At 37.3% G+C, this 18577-nt stretch overlaps 1 protein-coding gene across 1 annotated transcript; it reads right to left on the reverse strand.

The window, feature by feature from the left end:
- Positions 1–3512: 3512 nt before the first annotated feature.
- LOC308622296 (uncharacterized protein C7orf78) lies at positions 3513–18470 on the reverse strand (the record flags this gene model as incomplete). The annotated part of the gene is given in 8 exon segments (XM_081243658.1): positions 3513–3599; positions 4165–4304; positions 5540–5590; positions 5593–5623; positions 7471–7640; positions 7643–7793; positions 7797–7898; positions 18414–18470. Coding segments are annotated over 8 exon segments (789 nt in total).
- Between the last annotated feature and the right edge of the window lie 107 nt (positions 18471–18577).

Here is an 18577-nt window from a genome sequence, read left to right on the forward strand (position 1 = left end):
GTTACCAAAGGGGAAACATCAGGGAGCAGGGTTAATCAGCAGTTCCGGATTCACATATACACACTAATATATATAACACACAGCATCCAAAAGGACGTACTGTATAGCACAGAGAAGTCTACTCAACAGCCTGTAATAACCTATAGGGGCAAGGAATGCGAAAAAGAGTAGACATACATCTATGTATACCAGAATCAAGTTGCCGCACACTGACACCAACACACCATTGTAAGTCAACTATGCTCCAAAATGAAATGAACATTATTTTAAAAAATAAAACGAAATGCCTACAATATTCTCCTCAGGCCCCGGTGACCCGGCTGATCTAACATCCCTGGAACCCAGGCAGCCTTGGCTCCCAAGGCTGGACTGTCCTGGGGCTGAGGGAGTTGGGAAGGACGTGCCAGGAAATGAGCCCTCACTGGACCTGTAGTGTCTATCGCCTCTGCACGAAAGCACAATCTCCAGACCCAGGCCGGCCCTCCACAGCTAATCCAAGCCAAGTACACCCAAGGATGGTGGACCCTTTGGTCTGGAAGAGCTTTGAGAAGTCGCCTAGGGCTTCCCTGGTGGCGCAGTGGTTGAGAGTCCGCCTGCCGACGCAGGGGACACGGGTTCGTGCCCCGGTCCGGGAAGATCCCACATGCCGCGGAGCGGCTGGGCCCGTGAGCCATGGCCGCTGAGCCTGTGCGTCCGGAGCCTGTGCTCCGCAACGGGACAGGCCACAACAGTGAGAGGCCCGCGTACGGCAAAAAAAAAAAAAAAAAGAAAAGTCGCCTGGTCTCCAAGTCTCCTGGTGCTGGGGTTCCCACCTCCAATCTCCTTCCACAGATTCACCCAACCTACTGACAACAGCATCCCCAGCATAGCAGGTTTGCAGGGGCCTGGATTTGGGGTGGGGAGAGGGTGAAGGGAAATAGGGAAAAAGTGTTCATTTCAGCACATTCCACTCTCATTTCCAACGCAGGAACAGGACCAGCACTAAGGCTCTGGGGCCCCAGTAACCAGAGCGGGGCAGGAAGAAATCCTCCCGCCTTGTGGTCGTTTCTCATAACAACAACTTTAAAACCAGTGCTTACTGGCATTATAATATTCACAAGGCCTGTGGGGTTGTAGAAGACACCTCCCTCAGAAATGGCCTGCAGTAGGCAACCAACTACGATTTCAAAACAGCACAGGCTTTCAGAGAAGCACTTTCAAGAGGTCAATTTTGCTCACACCATTTAAAAAAAAAAAAAAGCACATGAAAATTTCTCAACATCACACACTATTAGAGAAGTACAAATCGAAATTACAAGGAGATATCACCTCGCAACAGTCAGTATGGCCGTCATCAAAAAGTCTACAAAAGGTATATGCTGGCGAGGATATGGAAAAACAGCAACCCTCCTACACTCTTGGTGGGAATGTAAATTAGTACAGCCGCTGGGAGCACAGGATGGGGGTTCCTGAAAAACCTAAAAACAGAGGTAGCCTATAATCCGGCAATTCCACTCCTGGGAGTATATCGGAGAAAACTGTACTTGGAAAAGACACATGCACCCCAACGTTCATTGCAGCACTACTGACAATGTCATGACTTGGAATCAAACATAAAGTCCATCGACAGAAAAATGGATAAAGATGCTGTGGTACCTATACACAAGGGCATATTACTCAGCCATCGAAAAAGAAGAAATGACACGACGTGCAGCAACATAGATGGACCTAGGGATGATCATACTAAGGCAAGTAAATCAGAGAGAGAAAGACAAATATCATAGGGTATCACTTATAGGTGGAATCTTAAAACTGATACAAAAACTCATTTACCAACCAGAAACAGACTCACAGAATTAGAAAACCAATTTAGAGTTGCCAAAGGGGAAACATCGGGGAGCAGGGTTAATCAGCAGTTCCGGATTCACATATACACACTAATATATATAACACACAGCATCCAAAAGGACGTACTGTATAGCACAGAGAAGTCTACTCAACAGCCTGTAATAACCTATAGGGGCAAGGAATGCAAAAAAGAGTAGACATACATCTATGTATACCAGAATCAAGTTGCTGCACACCTAAAACCAACACACCATTGTAAGTCAACTGTGCTCCAATATGAAATGAACATTAATTTAAAAATAAACCAAATGCCTACAATATTCCCTGTAGGCCCCAGTGCAATGGTAAATACGAATATACTGAATGGTGAGTGTAATGAAATACTACTCAGCCATAAAAAAGAAGAAAATTTTCCCATTTACAACAACATGGATGGCCTTGGTGGATATTATGCTAAGTGAAATATGTCAGATAGGGGCTTCCTTGGTGGCACAGTGGTTAAGAATCACCTGCCAGTGCAGGGGACATGGGTTCCATCCCTGGTCAGGGAACAAAGATCCCACATCCTGCAGGGCAATTAAGCCTGTGCGCCACAACTACTGAGCCTGCGCTCTAGAGCCCGTGACCGACAACTACTGAAGCCTGCGCAGCTAGAGCCCATGCTCCGCAACATAGAAGCCACCTCAATGAGAAGCCCATGCACCACAACGAAGAGTAGCCTGCACTCACCACGACTAGAGAAAGCCTGCACGCAGCAATGAAGACCCAATGCAGCCAAAAGGAAATAAATTTAAAAAAAAAGAAATATGTCAGAGGAAGACAATTACTGTATGATGTGACTTACATGTGGAATCTAAAAAATAAAACAAACTAGTGAATATAACAAAAAAGAAACAGACTCACAGATAAAGAGAACAAACTACCAGTCACCAGTGGGTGAGGGACGGGGGAGGGACATCATAGGGGTAGGGGATTAAGAGGTACAAACGACTATGTACAAAATAAATAAGCTATTGTACAAGGTTATATTGTACAACACAGGGAATATAGCCACTATTTTATAATAACTATAAATGAACTATAACCTTTAAAAATTGTGTCACTATGTTGTACACCTGAAATATATAGTAGTGTACATCAACTATAACTTAATTTAGAAAAAAGAAAAAAAAAAAGCTCTGCTAGAGGTATGCTCTGGGTGGTGTTCGTGCCTGGATGGACAAGGGTATTCAAACAAGATGGGTGAGTAGGGAAGGCCAGAAGAAGGCTGTTGGGAGGATGACTCCCAGGAAATGGCCAAAGGCATGTGAGGAGTTAGTGAGTTGGTATGCCCAGGCTTCTCAGATGACAGGACATAGCGTTACTGAGGCAAGGAATACAAGTGTTAACAGTGTGTGGAAATAGGATGTTTCCTGTTGTCTTGAAAGGAGGCAAAAGAATGTGAAATGGTGACATGGTCACTGGTAGTTTTCCAGAATTCAGCTGAAATCTAAGAAAAATAATAATTATCTGATCAAGGGACTGGATTCTTTCAGACTCCACTTAAAATGGTTTAAGCACCATGCAAATACTTCATTTATAATTCCTAGGATAGTACAGCTTCCATAGGATAAAGTACACAGTAGTAAAAATAGTCATTTGAGTAGTAATTCTCAAGAGTTAACCTAAGTGTTCAACAACAAATCTTAAAATTTTTGCCCACTGTTCTTGCATGTCTTAGTAAACTTTTCTTCCATAAATGCACTGTATGCATCTGGCCACCTTCTGTGTCTCTTAAGGAAGATGGTATAAAGGAAGTTCGCAAAAGCAAACGTGTATCGACTTTAATTTTCGTTTATCTTTTTAAAATTGCTATTTAATAATCTTTGCTTTAAAAGCTTGCTTTGCATGCCAAATGCACATCTTGTTCTGCTTGGACATACAGCGCTGTTCAAAGCAGACTTATTTGTCCAGGGGAGAATTTGAGCCATGAAGTATGTGTTTTAGCATCTTTTTCTGAGTGTATGACAGAGTCTTCTTGTCAGTCCTTCTTACTTGAGTGCAATTCACTCAAAATGGGCTGCTCCAAATAAAGTGGGAGTAAACCTGGGTAAGATTCCTCACAATCTTCAGACCTCAATCCACCATGCCAACTATCTTTGTAATAAGAAAAAAAAATCCAAAATTCTAGATAATCCACTATTTGCATTTTAAGAAAAATCAGAAATCTGCATGCTTTACTTTTAAAGATAGAAGTATCTTTCACTCCAATAAATGAAAAACTCCTTCATTAAAGCAATCATTAACGACAGTGCAGGAGACAAACCGCAACAGCCATAGAGAAAGAGGCAAACTCACCGTGTGTGACACAGATTTAATAGGCCACAGGGCTTTTGGTAAAATGAGCGTTGAATCCCAGGTGCATTCATGAGGCTTGTAGGTGATAAATCTTTCTGTAGTGTTCTGCTGACCTTCCTTCAGCAAAGGGCATCCACTTACTAGAGACAGGAAGACAAATGAGAAACTTAGCAATTACATTAGTCTTTGTTCATGATGTCTCTCAGAATATGGTCTCATTTTTGGAGATAAGGACCCAGGAGTAGTAAATTGCTGGGCAATTTATAAATGCAAATCTAAATAAAAATTTGCTTATCCTTTCCACCCTTTCTGCTGGAATTAATTTTGTCCTTCTTCCAACTTCAATTCAAATCTTACCTTAGTTTATTTCCTTGGAAACCTCTTTTTAAAACTTTTTCACATTAGTGCTTTGTGACTCGAATGGCATATTTTGTATTCTATCTTATATTTGACTTAGACATTTCTTAACATCAAAGTCTTGGTCTTATTGGTCTACACAATATTCTTGGTATTTTCTCCATAGTGACTCATATATCAGGAAACTTGAGGTGTACCAATTTAATTACACACCTAGAGAAGACCTTTTAAATTTAATCCATGCCAAAATGTATACATTGTTTGCAAATACATTAATTTTCCAATGATAAAATTATTTGCTACTCATTTTAAAAAGAAGAAAACAAAATTCAACCATTATCCCACTATCCAAAATCAGCCACTGTTAAAAAAAAAATCAGCCACCGTTAACACCTTATTGTTTTGTTTATAATTGATATGTAATTATAATATGTAAATACAGTATGTATTATTCACCCCATCCAAATAAAAAATGCTGGATTATACAAATTAAGTCTGCATAAACACTATACAAATGGCACCATAATAATAATAATGGTATGTATATTTACCATGTGTTAGACAACACATGCTTTACATACATTAACTAAGTGCTTTACATATGTATAACAGATTTAATGGTCACAGTAATTCTATGATGAAGATTCAACTATTATCATTCCCATTTACAGATGAGGAAACCAAGATATAGACAGTTTAGGTAATTTAGGGCAATGAAGCCAAGATTCAAAGCTATGCAGCTTGCTTCTGAAATGTATATTTTAACTCATTGGTTCTCTACATAGAACACGTTGAGTTACAAACTCAATCTTTAATAATATATTAAAAGTTGTGGATAAGAAAGCATATGGATTGTTGCCATTAATTACCTGGGCATTTAAAAAATTTACTGTATCATTAAAGGTGATAAGTAAAAAAATACTTTTTAAATTATTTGCCTTTTTATGTATTACTATCAAGATATAATGCAGAAAATTTATTTTTTTGCCATATTCATAACTTTATTATAATAACTTACCTGTACTTAAGTGTTGTGACTTAAACTTTAATCCTTTTGGTCCCTTTTCTAAGTTGTCACAAAATTTGGTAAATTATGTTGGTACTAGATATGTAAAGAGAAGATTGTGTTACTACTAATAAATATTGTTTCATATTGCTAACATTCAATTTGGAATTTGGTTTTTCCAAATATTAAATATTTCACCAGTAAAATGCAATTTTGAGGATTTTACTATAGCATTTAAAACTTGCCTATAAACAATTGATAGAATAATCTAAGATTCAAGACAGTGTATAACCAATTAATTTATGGTGGAGCGAGGACTTCGATTATCCTTCTGTGAATAATTCAGAAATGATATTTTAAACAGGATGAAATTAAAGGAATCTGTTCAGAATTTGGTAAAGTAATCTTAAATGCAAATAGCGTTACATGTTTAATTTCTAGAGCTGAATTTATTTCAGGCAATAGGAAAATTATTGAACAAAGCTAAAATAATTTGCTGAGGCTGGAATAGAATAAATATTGACTGTTTTTAGTAAACTATAAAACAAAGTTTTTTTTAACATGGTTAAAAAGAACTAATATGAACTGAAAAGTCCCAGCTTGGCATTGACATATACACACTACTATATATAAAATAGACAACTAACAAGAACCTACTGTGTAGCATAGGGAACCCTACTGAATACTCTCTAATGACCTATATGAGAAAAGAATCTAAAAAAGAGTGGATATACGTATACGTATAACTGATTCACTTTGTTGTACACCTGGAACTAATACAACATTGTAAATCAACTATACTCCAAGAAAAATTTTTTCAAAGTCCCCCATTCCTTGAACTTTTGCTTACCCAAGTCATGTAATTCTAACTTTAACTAGTGAAATATTTAAATAAACCAATGGCATTTAATATTTAATTGACATTCCCTCATTTCCAAATGGTAACATATTTCATTTACTACATATAAAAGTGTTTAGATGCCCTGGACAAGTAGAGAAGGTTATGGATCAAGGCATCTTGAATTTCCCAACTTTTATCCTAATAGCTCCTAAGAGTTCACTTTTATTGAATATCTCAATATTCCAAACCCTATTGTAAGAAATTTGTATGTAACTGTCTCCTTCATTACTTAAAATAACCATATAAAACATATAGTATTGTTATCCTAAAGTATAAATAAGGAAAGAGGCTTAATAACTTGTACAAAATTATTAGAAAATAAGAGAACTGGGATACACTGATCCCAGAGGCCATGCTCTTAACTGCTTCCTTGTATTTTCCCAATGGAATAATTTTTTTCCTTTTTCTAGAATTTTTTTTTGGTATTATCATTCCTATTGCTAAATTCTTTACCTAACAAGAATCATATTTATAAGTTAAATTATACACCTAAGTATAGGATATATTCATATACTAGTGGAATTATATTTTGACTTCATTTGCATCTCCTTAAATATATATTCCCCACCACCACTTTAAATTAGAAATTCTTCCTCATATATTATTTAAATTATTAATCATTAGACTTATTTAAATAATACAATATCCCCTCTTTGTCAATTTTCATTCACTCATCCATTTGTTCCATGATTTTATTTCATTACTACTAGACTGTAAACTCCTGGAAACTGAGGTCTGTTCTCCAATTACACCTCAGTCCAAACTCTTCTTGAGCCCTAGAAAAGCCATCCCTAGTTGGTCATTCCAACTGGCAGATAAAACCCCATCAGAAACATTAACCAGAGTCTTACATCTCCTTTCTCATTTATTGCTGAATTTGAGTTGTATTGTGCCATGAGAAATAAAGATGCAACTTTATACACATTATATTCACATATACTTTTTTTGCTCATGTAATAGTTATAATTAAGAAATGAATAAAAATAATATATTTTCCCCTTATCTCTTTTAAGTTATTTAGAATCAGATGTTCTTTTTGTACCTGTGGAAAGTTATGTGGTTTTGGATTGAGGTATACACCATTTGGATATTTTCCAGTTAACTTCACTTTATGTGAATCCAGATGAGGAAATGTAGTTATAAATTTAGGAGACATGGTCCTGTTGGGATGATTCCTTATGCTGGGAAAGTGAAGCATTGTTCCTGGAAAAATGCTTTTTTTCTCCTTTCTTCTTCCTTAATGGTCCTTGATGGCTTTTCTGGAAGTCTCAAAGATGTATACAGTTTATAACTATAATCAGGAGGCTTTATTTCCCATATGTTGACTTTTATTTCCAATTGTGGTGCTTGCAGGACATTTCTTTTCTATTTGGAGTTGAGATCTTGTGTGGGACGCTGCTGCAGGCCCTTTCCAATATTCCTGCCTCTCCTGCCTTCCTGGGACTCAAGGGCGTGTTCACGTGTTGGAATCTGCAACAGATATGGAAATTGGTGAAGTATGCTACTGTAGACCTGTGTATTGAATATTTTCTCTCTGGGCCAGGGAAATCTCTGAAAGATTTATGAAGCAGGAAAAAAAGCTCAGAAATGACAAGGAGTGTGTGTAGAGGGGATGAAAGTATCACGGCTGCTGCGAGCATTTATTCAGCATCTTTGTCACAGTAGTCACCACATTAGAGGCTAGGGATTCAAAATTATTAACTTGAAATCCATGTCCTTAAGTAACTGAGAGGCTATTGGGAGAAAGGCATGAAAACAAAAACCAAACCTGTGTAACGTGACAGATACTACAATAGTGTTATGAGAAGCAAGGAGAGTGCTCAGCTAATCCTATCAGGAAAATAGAAGTGACATCAAAAGAAAAGTTATCATTTAAACTGATTTTGAAGAATAAGTAGAAATATGCCAGGGGGTAAAGGAAGGAAACAACATTTCACCAAGGCACAGAAAGTATGTAAAATTTGTCATAAGCTATTTCTAGGATTTCTATGGCCACCTAAACCATAATAAGTGCATTGTAGCTTCTATGATTGGGATCTATGGATAAGAATCATGGATTTGCTCTTTGTTGATCTGTGACAAGGATATGGTTGGCACACTTCTAGGATTTAATGAATGTGTTAGTATATTACTAGACAATGCCAATGAATTTAAAATCTCCATGCAAAGAGGAATAATAATCAATTAAAATATATTTGGCTAAGTGGAAATAAAACAGTGCTGGTTCCTGGGAAATAAGGATCTGAGGTGGGGATGAATTTCCTTGTCTTGTGCTAGAATTTTGTGTTGTTTGACAACAACATCAAAATAGAGGCTTTTCGGGGCTTCCCTGGTGGCGCAGTGGTTGAGAGTCCGCCTGCCGATGCAGGGGACACGGGTTCGTGCCCCGGTCCGGGAAGATCCCACATGCCGCAGAGCGGCTAGGCCCGTGAGCCATGGCCGCTGAGCCTGTGCGTCCGGAGCCTGTGCTCCGCAAGGGGAGAGGCCACAACAGTGAGAGGCCCGCCTACCGCAAAAAAAAAAAAAAAAAAAAAAAATAGAGGCTTTTCAAGATTCTAAATGTTATTATGCAGTAATTCAAAGTTGTGTATAAAGAGAAACTACTTTGGAGAAACATTGAAAATGTCAACTTGAAAAAATTAATAATAAATATTTTGTAATATAAAATGATGAACTGTTTTTCAACTTCTAATATGAATATATATTTTTAATGACTACGGCCCATTGAGAGAAAAGCAAGAAGCATGTGTGGCAGGAGCTTAGCATATGTATATGAGGAGGCAGTGGAATATAAAGATAGAAAAATCAGTTGGGGTTATTGGGGTTATATTAGCAAAGGTCTTTAATGACACACCAAGGAATTTTAATGAATCAAAGATAATAGAGAATTTCTTAACCAATATAAGAAACACAAGAGGAGGATCAGTTTATGGAAAAAAGACCATAATAATAAGTAGATTTAAACAAAATATATGTCCACAATATAACTGGAAGTATAGGCCTGTAGCTAAGTCAGCTTTTGCTGCAATAATGCTATGTAACAAACTGCCCACAAACTCAGTGACAAAATAGATTAAAAAAATTTTTTTGCCACAGGGTGTGGGGAAGAGGCAATTAGGATTGACTGCTAACAAGTACAAGATTTCTTTTGGGGGTGAAAGACATGTTCTGGAATTAGATAGTGATGATAGTTTCACAACATTGTGAATATACTAAAAACCACTAAACTGTACATTCTAAAATGGCAAGTCATGAAATTATGTTATATAAATTTTATATCAATTAGAAAAAACAAATTATTAAATCATGTTGGATACATTTCAGTAAACGTAAAAGACAAACTTTTTTCTGGGAAATAGAAAGAACAAGACTATAGGTGTTATCTAGCTGAGTCCAGTTAAATTTTGCAAAAAAATAGTCAAAGGGAACATGAAAGCTTCTGCACAGCAAAAGAAGCAATCAACAGAGTGAAAAGGCAACCTATGGAATGGAAGAAAATATTTGCAAACTGTTTATCTGATAAGGGGCTAATATCGAAAATATTTAAGAACTCCTTCAACTCAACAGCAACAAAAACAAATAACCTGACTGAAAAATGAGCTAAAGACTTGAATAGACACTTCTCCAAAGAAGATATACAAATGGCCAACATGTGTATGGAAAGATGCTCAACATCACTAACCATCAGGAAAATGCAAATCAAAACCACAATGAAACATCATCTCACACCTGTCAGAATAGCTATAATCAAAAAAATTAAAGACATTAAGTGTTGGTGAGGATGTAGAAAAACTGGAACACTTGTACACTATTGGTGACAATGTAAAATGATGCAGCCACTAAGGAAGACAGTGTGGTGGCTCCTCAAAAGTTTAAAAATAGAACTGCCATATGATCCAATAATCACACTTCTGGATACTTATCCAAAAAATTGAAATCAGAATCTCAAAGAGATATCTGCACTCTCATGTTAATTGCAGCATTATTCACAACAGTTAAGATACAGAAGCAATCTAAATATTCATTGCTGGATCAATGGTGTTGGAGGAGGTCATCGTGAGGAAGTGACCACCAGTTGACCCGTGAGCTGGACCTAGGCAATCAGACGTCCCTTACCCCCTACCCTGTTCTTAGAATGTGTGCATCACTTGCCTTTCCTGCTCTAGAAGCTGCCCAAGGACACAGCCTTGAGATAGTAATATGGTGCCGAGACTATCTGGACTGTATACGTGACTTCACCCAGTGAAGTCCTCTCTATAAACTTTTTAAATTGGGGGCGCGGGGAGCGCGGAGATCTACTCATCTTGGCAGCCGCCCAAGACAAGCCACGTGTGTAAGTTCCTTTGCTTCTTAAACCTGCCTACCTCCCAATCTGGAATGGTCTGCCTCTGTCTTCCCTCTCTCCTTGCCCTCCACGTACAGGGGCCAGTTTCAGATTACACCTGTGCAGCTCCTGAGGAGGTTGCAAACTAACAAATGGATAAAGAAAATGTTGTATATACACAAAATGGAATAGTATTCAGCCTTAAAAATGAAGGCAATTCTGCCATATGTACCAATATGAATGAAGTTGGAGGACATTATGCTAAGTGAAATAAGCCAGTCACAGAAGGACAAATACTGCATGATTCCACTAATATGAGGAAATCTAAAATAGTCAAACTCACAGAAACAGAGAGTAGAATGGTGGTTGCCGGAGCCTGAGAGGGAGGAGGGATGAGGAACTGCTATTCATCAGGTATAAAGTTTCAGTTATACAAGATGAATAAATTCTAGAGGTCTGCTGTACAATGGTGTACCTATATTAATACTGTGTTGTGCACTTGAAAATCTGTTAGGAGGCTAAATCGCATGTTAAGTATTCTTATACACTTTTTACAAAAGCCAAATAGAGACAAAAAAAGAGTGGTGCTTAATATCTGAGTGAGAAGATTAGAAATTCCCCAAGTGTTCAAAAATATGTTATCCTCTGTTGTTCATTAATACATGAAAAATAAAGGAGAGTTGATGAATAGGGAGCCATTTACAATCTCTACAAAGTTACTATAAAATAAAGTTAGGGCTTCCCTGGTGGCGCAGTGGTTGAGAGTCTGCCTGCTGATGCAGCGGACACGGGTTCGTGCCCCGGTCCGGGAAGATCCCACATGCCGCGGAGCGGCTGGGCCCGTGAGCCATGGCTGCTGAGCCTGCGCGTCTGTAGCCTGTGCTCCACAACGGGAGAGGCCACAACAGTGAGAGGCCCGCGTACCGCAAAAAAAAAATAAATAAATAAAGTTAATCACTAAAATAATACACCAGTTAACAAAATATGTGGAAATAGGATTACTATTTCCTAAGCAATGCAAAAAATATAAATTAAATAATAAAAATATGTTAATTTCATGTTTCTACATTATACAGTAAACAATAGGAAAGTCTGCATAGACATTAAAAGGGTTTATAAATAAAAGATTTTTAAAAAGAAAGGTTGAGGGGCTTCCCTGGTGGCGCAGTGGTTGAGAGTCCGCCTGCCGATGTAGGGGACACGGGTTCGTGCTCCGGTCCGGGAGGATCCCACATGCCGCGGAGCGGCTGGGCCCGTGAGCCATGGCTGCTGAGCCTGTGCGTCCGGAGCCTGTGCTCCGCAACGGGAGAGGCCACAACAGTGGGAGGCCCGCATACCGCAAAAAAAAAAAAAAAAAAAGGTTGAGAGTTTGTAGGTTGGCTGTACCCTTCCAAGATTCATCCAGAGGGGAGAGCATGCTGGCCCATATTTGATATTTTTATTTTCATTATCATATCTATCTAAACTTAGAAGACTGATGCATGACTTTTCATAACCTGAGCCATTTAACATATAAACCATTAATTAATTCTTACTCTCATCTAACTTTCACCAAGTCACCCTCAGATGATCATTTGGCTTTGCATGTACAGTAGTCTACTGGAAGACAATGAGCTAGAAAAAAGATATGAGTTAGTTTGGTTTATTTTTCTCATAAACTAATAAATCTGTACGTTCTGTTTTTCATGTTGGACTCTTCTGAACCTGGTTAATGTGACATCAGCCCTGACCTACATACTGACCTGGAGCTGATGAAAATCAAGCCCTTGACAGTCAGTTGTTAATTTGCTCCCAGTATATGCCTTATTTTATAACTCTCCTGCCTCATTTATGACCCTTCACATTTCTGTAGAAATAAATTTTTAAACTTCTGAGAAGCACTGAAGGCTCAGCCTTGACTAAAATTGTAAATATACCTATCTCCTGCAAGGCTCTGAAATCTGGTTACATGAGCAAAGAAAGCACATTAGTAGACTGATTCATGGTCAGGGTTTTGTAATCTCCCGCCATGAAAAGACATGAAGATTGATGGTGTTGGTGAGACAATGAAGTGTCCCACCAGGACATACAGCTGTGAAGAAACTGACGAGGAGGGTTATAAACTGGAAGAATAAGAATAGATCAAGACCTCAGAAGTCTAATTGATATAAAAAACAAGTATCATGGCAGTAAGAGAGCTAGACAGCCATCAGACTAAGAAGCTGTGATTGCAGAATGCATTGCTGGTCTGGCCCTCTTTTTGACTAGGTAGCTGGGAATGAACAAGCTCATCTGTCACCTTATTGCCACTAAAGCTCCAATCTGTCTCTCTCTGTATATGCCTGGGTCTTCCTGACTACCAAAAATTGCTACTATACAATATTTAAACTAGTGAGAAATTATCTTTAATTTTGCATACTTTATTTTGTCCTTACGAATTTATTGTTACATATTATTCCTTGAATAATATGTGTGTAAAATTAAGCTTCTATAGTGTAATATATGAATCATGCATTAGCATATGTCATTGTAGTCCCAAGACACCCCAACAGAAAGAAATCAACTGGAGATCTAGTTGAAAGATTGAAGACTGTGATGGCAATATCACATTATAATCCTCACTTTACATGGAAAAAGCTAAGGCAAAGAGAAATACAAAGTCATAAGATGTGTAGCTGAGGAAGTCAGAAAAAGTAAACTAGCAATATTCTCATTCAGTCAAAGATTTAGTGGTAAATGTTGATATTACAGAAGCTATATTTTGGCCAAGATGTCTCATTGGAAATAAAGGAATGGCTTAATCTGCATTCAGTAAGCACAGTTATTCTCCATCTATGAAATTACACTGGTCTCAAGGATCAGTTTAAATGCCACCTCCAATAAATGCATCCCCAGATCTATCAGGATTCATACTTCCTTCTTAATACAGCAATGGAACTTGAAGTTACATTTTGGCTTGTACCTTGTATTAAAGTTAGTTTACAACATCTGCCCCCAAATTAGAATATAAAATTGAAACAAAGATTTCTATCTTTACAAACACTATGTAGGGTTCTGCATATTTTAGGTTGAGTCATGTGAAATTCCTTTTATTCAATGATTTTTCTACCTTACAAAAATGCAAACTTTAAATGGTTCAACAGTTTGAACCATTTGGCAAGCAACTGGTTGCCAAATTCTGGAAATTACAGATGCTCCTTTTTTGAAACTGTTATCTAAAAGCTCAAATATCTAATATTTTTTTTCTAAATTTGCTTACATATCTGAGTTTAATTTTGTAACCCTAAGTATTTGGGGAGATAGACAGAGAGATAGATTGATATAGATATATACCTGATACCTAAATGATGCCAACATAAGAAAAGAGCATTGTAAAATATTCTGCTATTAAGATCACAGTGAACTCCTTAGACCACGAATTCATGCACGTTTGTAGGTTTATAAAGAAACTCAACACTTTCTTCCAGCTGGGCTTTCTCCTTCTTAACATATTTCATGATCTCCTATTTATAATATTATATATAAAGAGATTGTTTCTCTCTTAAATGAATTCATCTCATATATCTTAACATAAAACACACAGATTCCAAAGACAGACAAATTGACAAACTGGAATAATTCCAAACAAACACAAAAAACAGAAGCATTCATTAGAAAATCAGTAACTTCACTCACCATTTAAAACTGAGAGTTTTAATAAAAATGTTAACGGCAGTATGTCTCAGCAGATCTTTTCTGCAAAGCCAAATGAAACTAAGCAAACAGATAGTTTATAAGGGAAACATTTAGCCTTTGCTTTACAAAAGAACTTGAAGTATATTTAAGTGTTACCCACCCTGGTTGCTAAGAAACAGAATTAATTTTCTAAAGGAGTGAGGTCAGAGTAGGAAAAAAGAGTGAAAGCAGGACCTCTAATGTTGCCTAAAACCTAGCAACAAAGCAATAACTCCCGAGCTCTTTTTTGAAAGGTTAGAAAATCAACATACTACAAAACTCAATACTCAGTAAATGTCAAGAGAAAAAAAGAGAGAAAATAATTCCACTCCAGTGCAGTTTTCCTAAATGTCTTGACAATTTACTTTTCGTATTTGTTTAGTAATCTCTTTTGTAAGTCAACATGAGTTGACATTTAATATAAACACAATTTGAAAAGCAGTTTCAACTCTTTTATTACCTTGGGTTGAAGAAGGTTTGAGTTAATTTCCTTAATGTTCACTTTATAAGGCAAATGAAGATTACAAGTTCGTCTTCCTAACTTATGGCTTAACCTACTGATTTCTGCAAAATAATTTATGGAGAGAGCTTTCTATTTTTATTGATCAAATCCTACACTCAATGATAATATATATCTTGGTGAGATTAAAAAAAAATAAACTTGTAAAAAATTTCAAATATGTACCAAAGTAGACAGAATTGTATAATGAATCTTCATGTAACCATCACCCGGCTAAAAAAATTATCAATTTATAGCTCAAATTGCTTTAAATATACCTCCAACTTATCTCCCTCCATTCTTCATATTATTTTGATGCATCATATCAACTTATCAGTAATTATTTTAGGATGTTTCCACTAAAAGATAAAAACACTTTTATTTTAAACCTGAGCATTAACTTCTCTTTTCCTCATATTTTTCTAATGAGGTGTAAAATTTCCTGAACGAAGATCTCTAATGTCTGGAGTCTTTTGACTAGCTTAACTATTGTTTCGTCTGAAGTGAAAGTTCGCCACTGGGTGGCAGTGCATTACTTATAATTTTATCCCAGTTTGTAAACAGAGACTCAAAGATAAATTTGCCTGTACTATTTTCCCCAGTATTCAATTTCACTGTGTTTTTTCCTTGGGGAAATGACAGTAGAGTTGGGTTTACTCAATTTCTTACAGTTTTGATATAAAATTAACCTATCTTTATGTTGATTGTATTTCTCTTTCTCTCTCTTTGCACAGAGATGCATATGATTCTTTCTTAAAAGCGTATGTTCAAAGTGCCTTTTATATTTGGTTCACTACTATTGTTTGTGATGCCAAAATACATATGATGTGGCCACAGATTTCAAGAAAATTATAAATTATTGGCTAGAAAAGATACAAACCCATAGAAATACATTTCAAGACAGGTACTAAATGTCAAATGATCCGTCCTGATAGTTACTCTCCTGGGAAGTTAATGAGGGGTAGGTCCTTGAAGTTTAAGAACGTCTCTGAAAATTTCTTAGAGCAACTAAGATCTATTCTAATTCTTGACAACAGCAAAGTTCTTAATAAAAAGGAGAGGAAGGGAAGATGATTTAGATGGGTGGACAGCATAAAAGCTACTTTAATTCTCTTTAATGCTTTCATGAATGCTTTTCAAGAAGTTTCTGTTAGGGAAATACTATTTCATGGTTAAGTGACTCAAGTTATATATAGAACCATCCAAAAATCTCCTCTTAAGTAGATACTTTGAGTGTATAATAAATTTTTACTGCACATGAATATGTGTGGGATGTGCAAGGATCTGTTGTTGCTCAGCTTCCACAAATTTAGGAAGGTACCCTGTTGTGGAAAATAAAAACCTCCACACTCTGACTTTTATGTCTCCTGGTATTAAGGAATATGCACATTTTTTCTTTACTTTAATATAATTTTATTATCATCTCCAATATCTAGGGTTTTTTTCTTTTAAAAATAACAAATTAGGTATTTGCCCTCTGGTCTTTGGAATTTGGGGTATCATAAAAAGTAACAAAGCATCATCTTATCTCTGCAAATTAGTATCCTTTATTTTTCTGTGCAGAGATGAGGGGAAGAAAATTAAAGCATGAGAGTGATCACCATTTAAAAGTGAAAAAGAAAATGTCCTATAGTGCCTTCCCTTCCTTTCCAGCTAATCTCTTAAGCTGAATTCCTTGGCTCCAGTTTGGGGGAACTTTTTATTATTGTCTCCTAAGGGTCAGTCACATAAGCTATCCCACACCACCTCTCACATCTTTGTTCACCTGAATTATGAGCCACACTTAATTTAAAGTAAAATTCTGGAAATTAGAAGAGTTTCTATTTTTTATTACCCACCACTAAGAATTTAATAGCTTCTAGTTGGAAGGCATTGAATGCGCACATTTTTGAAAAAGCCACTTGAATAACATATGTTTATACAAATGAATTAAAGTGTACTGTAGTAATAATCTTATCACGTAAATGTAGTTTGAAATACTCCATAAATTAACAAGTAAAATAGGTTTTCAATTATGCTCAGAATAAGAAAATAAGAATGAGGGAGTTTCTTGGGCAAAAGGAATAATATTAATGAATGCCATCATGTAGCTGAACAGTTTTGCTTCTGTTTTATCCCCTCCCTTACGAAAGGGAACAATTTCTACACTGAAAATAGCAAACATGAAGAGGAACAAATTGAAGCTTGAGTTAGATGAGGAGACAAGATATTATACTTATTTACATGAATTCAGGTCCTTAAAACCATAGGAGTTACACTTCAGAACAAGGAGAGAACTGGCAGTGGGAAATGAGGTGGTACCCTGTGAAACCTTGTTGAGAGGACAGAGTTATATGAGTGGATATTGGAGATTAGACACACTTGAGTTTACCCTTGACACAGGTGGGCCTCTTTGTGAGTGCCACCTAACACGCCACACAGTGTGGGTTAAGGAATGGATTTTATTGGAGTAACAGTTTTACAACCAAAGATCAGAATAAAGGGGACTTGAGTTCTCAGATCTCCTAATATCCTCTAGGTGGGGAATGAGGACTGGGGCACACAGTTGAACACACGGTGGATGAACATTCTGGGTGACAGGAACTCCTCCTGTTGCTCTCCTGTTTACAGTGCAAGTCTGAGAGCACCTTTATCAGTGGGGATGTGGGGAGCAGAGTACACTGACTAACAAGTTATCTGGGCACCAGCCTTACTGAGTTTGGATGACAGCTGTTCACAGGAGTGTCTGGGAAAGCCAGCTAGCTGCTCAGCGTTTGGTGACTTTGGGGACCTGTGCAAAGTTGCATTCCTACATTTTGAGGAAAAAAGCTAACAATGCAGGGGGAAGCTGAGATTAGAAGCAACCCCTCTCATCAGAAGAGGGAAGACCTCCCAATTCTAGCTGTCTCATTGTCCAGGCAGATCAAGGTGAGCTGCCTGGAGCATCTTAGGAGAGTCATGCTTATCGCACTACAGAACCTCAATCAGTTCTACAATAGGTTTTCTAACAGACAACTGGTGAGTACTCCAGGGAAGTGGGGCTTTCTTTTCACTATTAGAAATGGAGATCAATTCACCATAGATTTATCTACAAAGCAGGGCTGTGTATGAATAAAAGAGGCCTAATCATATGGGATGCTTTCACATTGTACATAAATTTGGCTGCTCTGCACTGAGCCTGAGACTGCCTGGGTCATTGTTATTGATGTTCACAGCTTGTCTGTTGATTTGTGCTGTTTTCTTTCCTTCCTCCCATGGGACTGCTCAAATTTACCATGGTTAGAGAACTGCTCCTTCAGTTATCCATGTTCAAGTCACACCAATTAAAACATGCCCCCTTGACAGAGTGTGAGTGATGTTTCAAAGAAGGACTTATCCATTCCACATTCACTCACCAGGTCAAGCACTACAGTGCACAACACCGTCCCACATGTGAAACCAGTGTATCAGTGACCTCTCCTAAGGACCTAGGCAAAATGGTAAACATTGCCTTCTCACCTCTTTCTACCACACCCTTCAGCCTCTTGGTGCCTTCCTTCACTCCCATGTCACATACTGCTGTCCTTTTGTCATCCTCTGGTGGTTGGGAATTCTTGTTTTACCACCTCATTTAGTCTGTTGCCTTTTATAGCATTCTAAAATACATGTTTACTC

This window comes from Mesoplodon bidens (genome assembly GCF_964165515.1).
Source record: "Mesoplodon bidens genome assembly, chromosome: 9".
Taxonomy (NCBI): Eukaryota; Metazoa; Chordata; class Mammalia; order Artiodactyla; family Ziphiidae; genus Mesoplodon; species Mesoplodon bidens.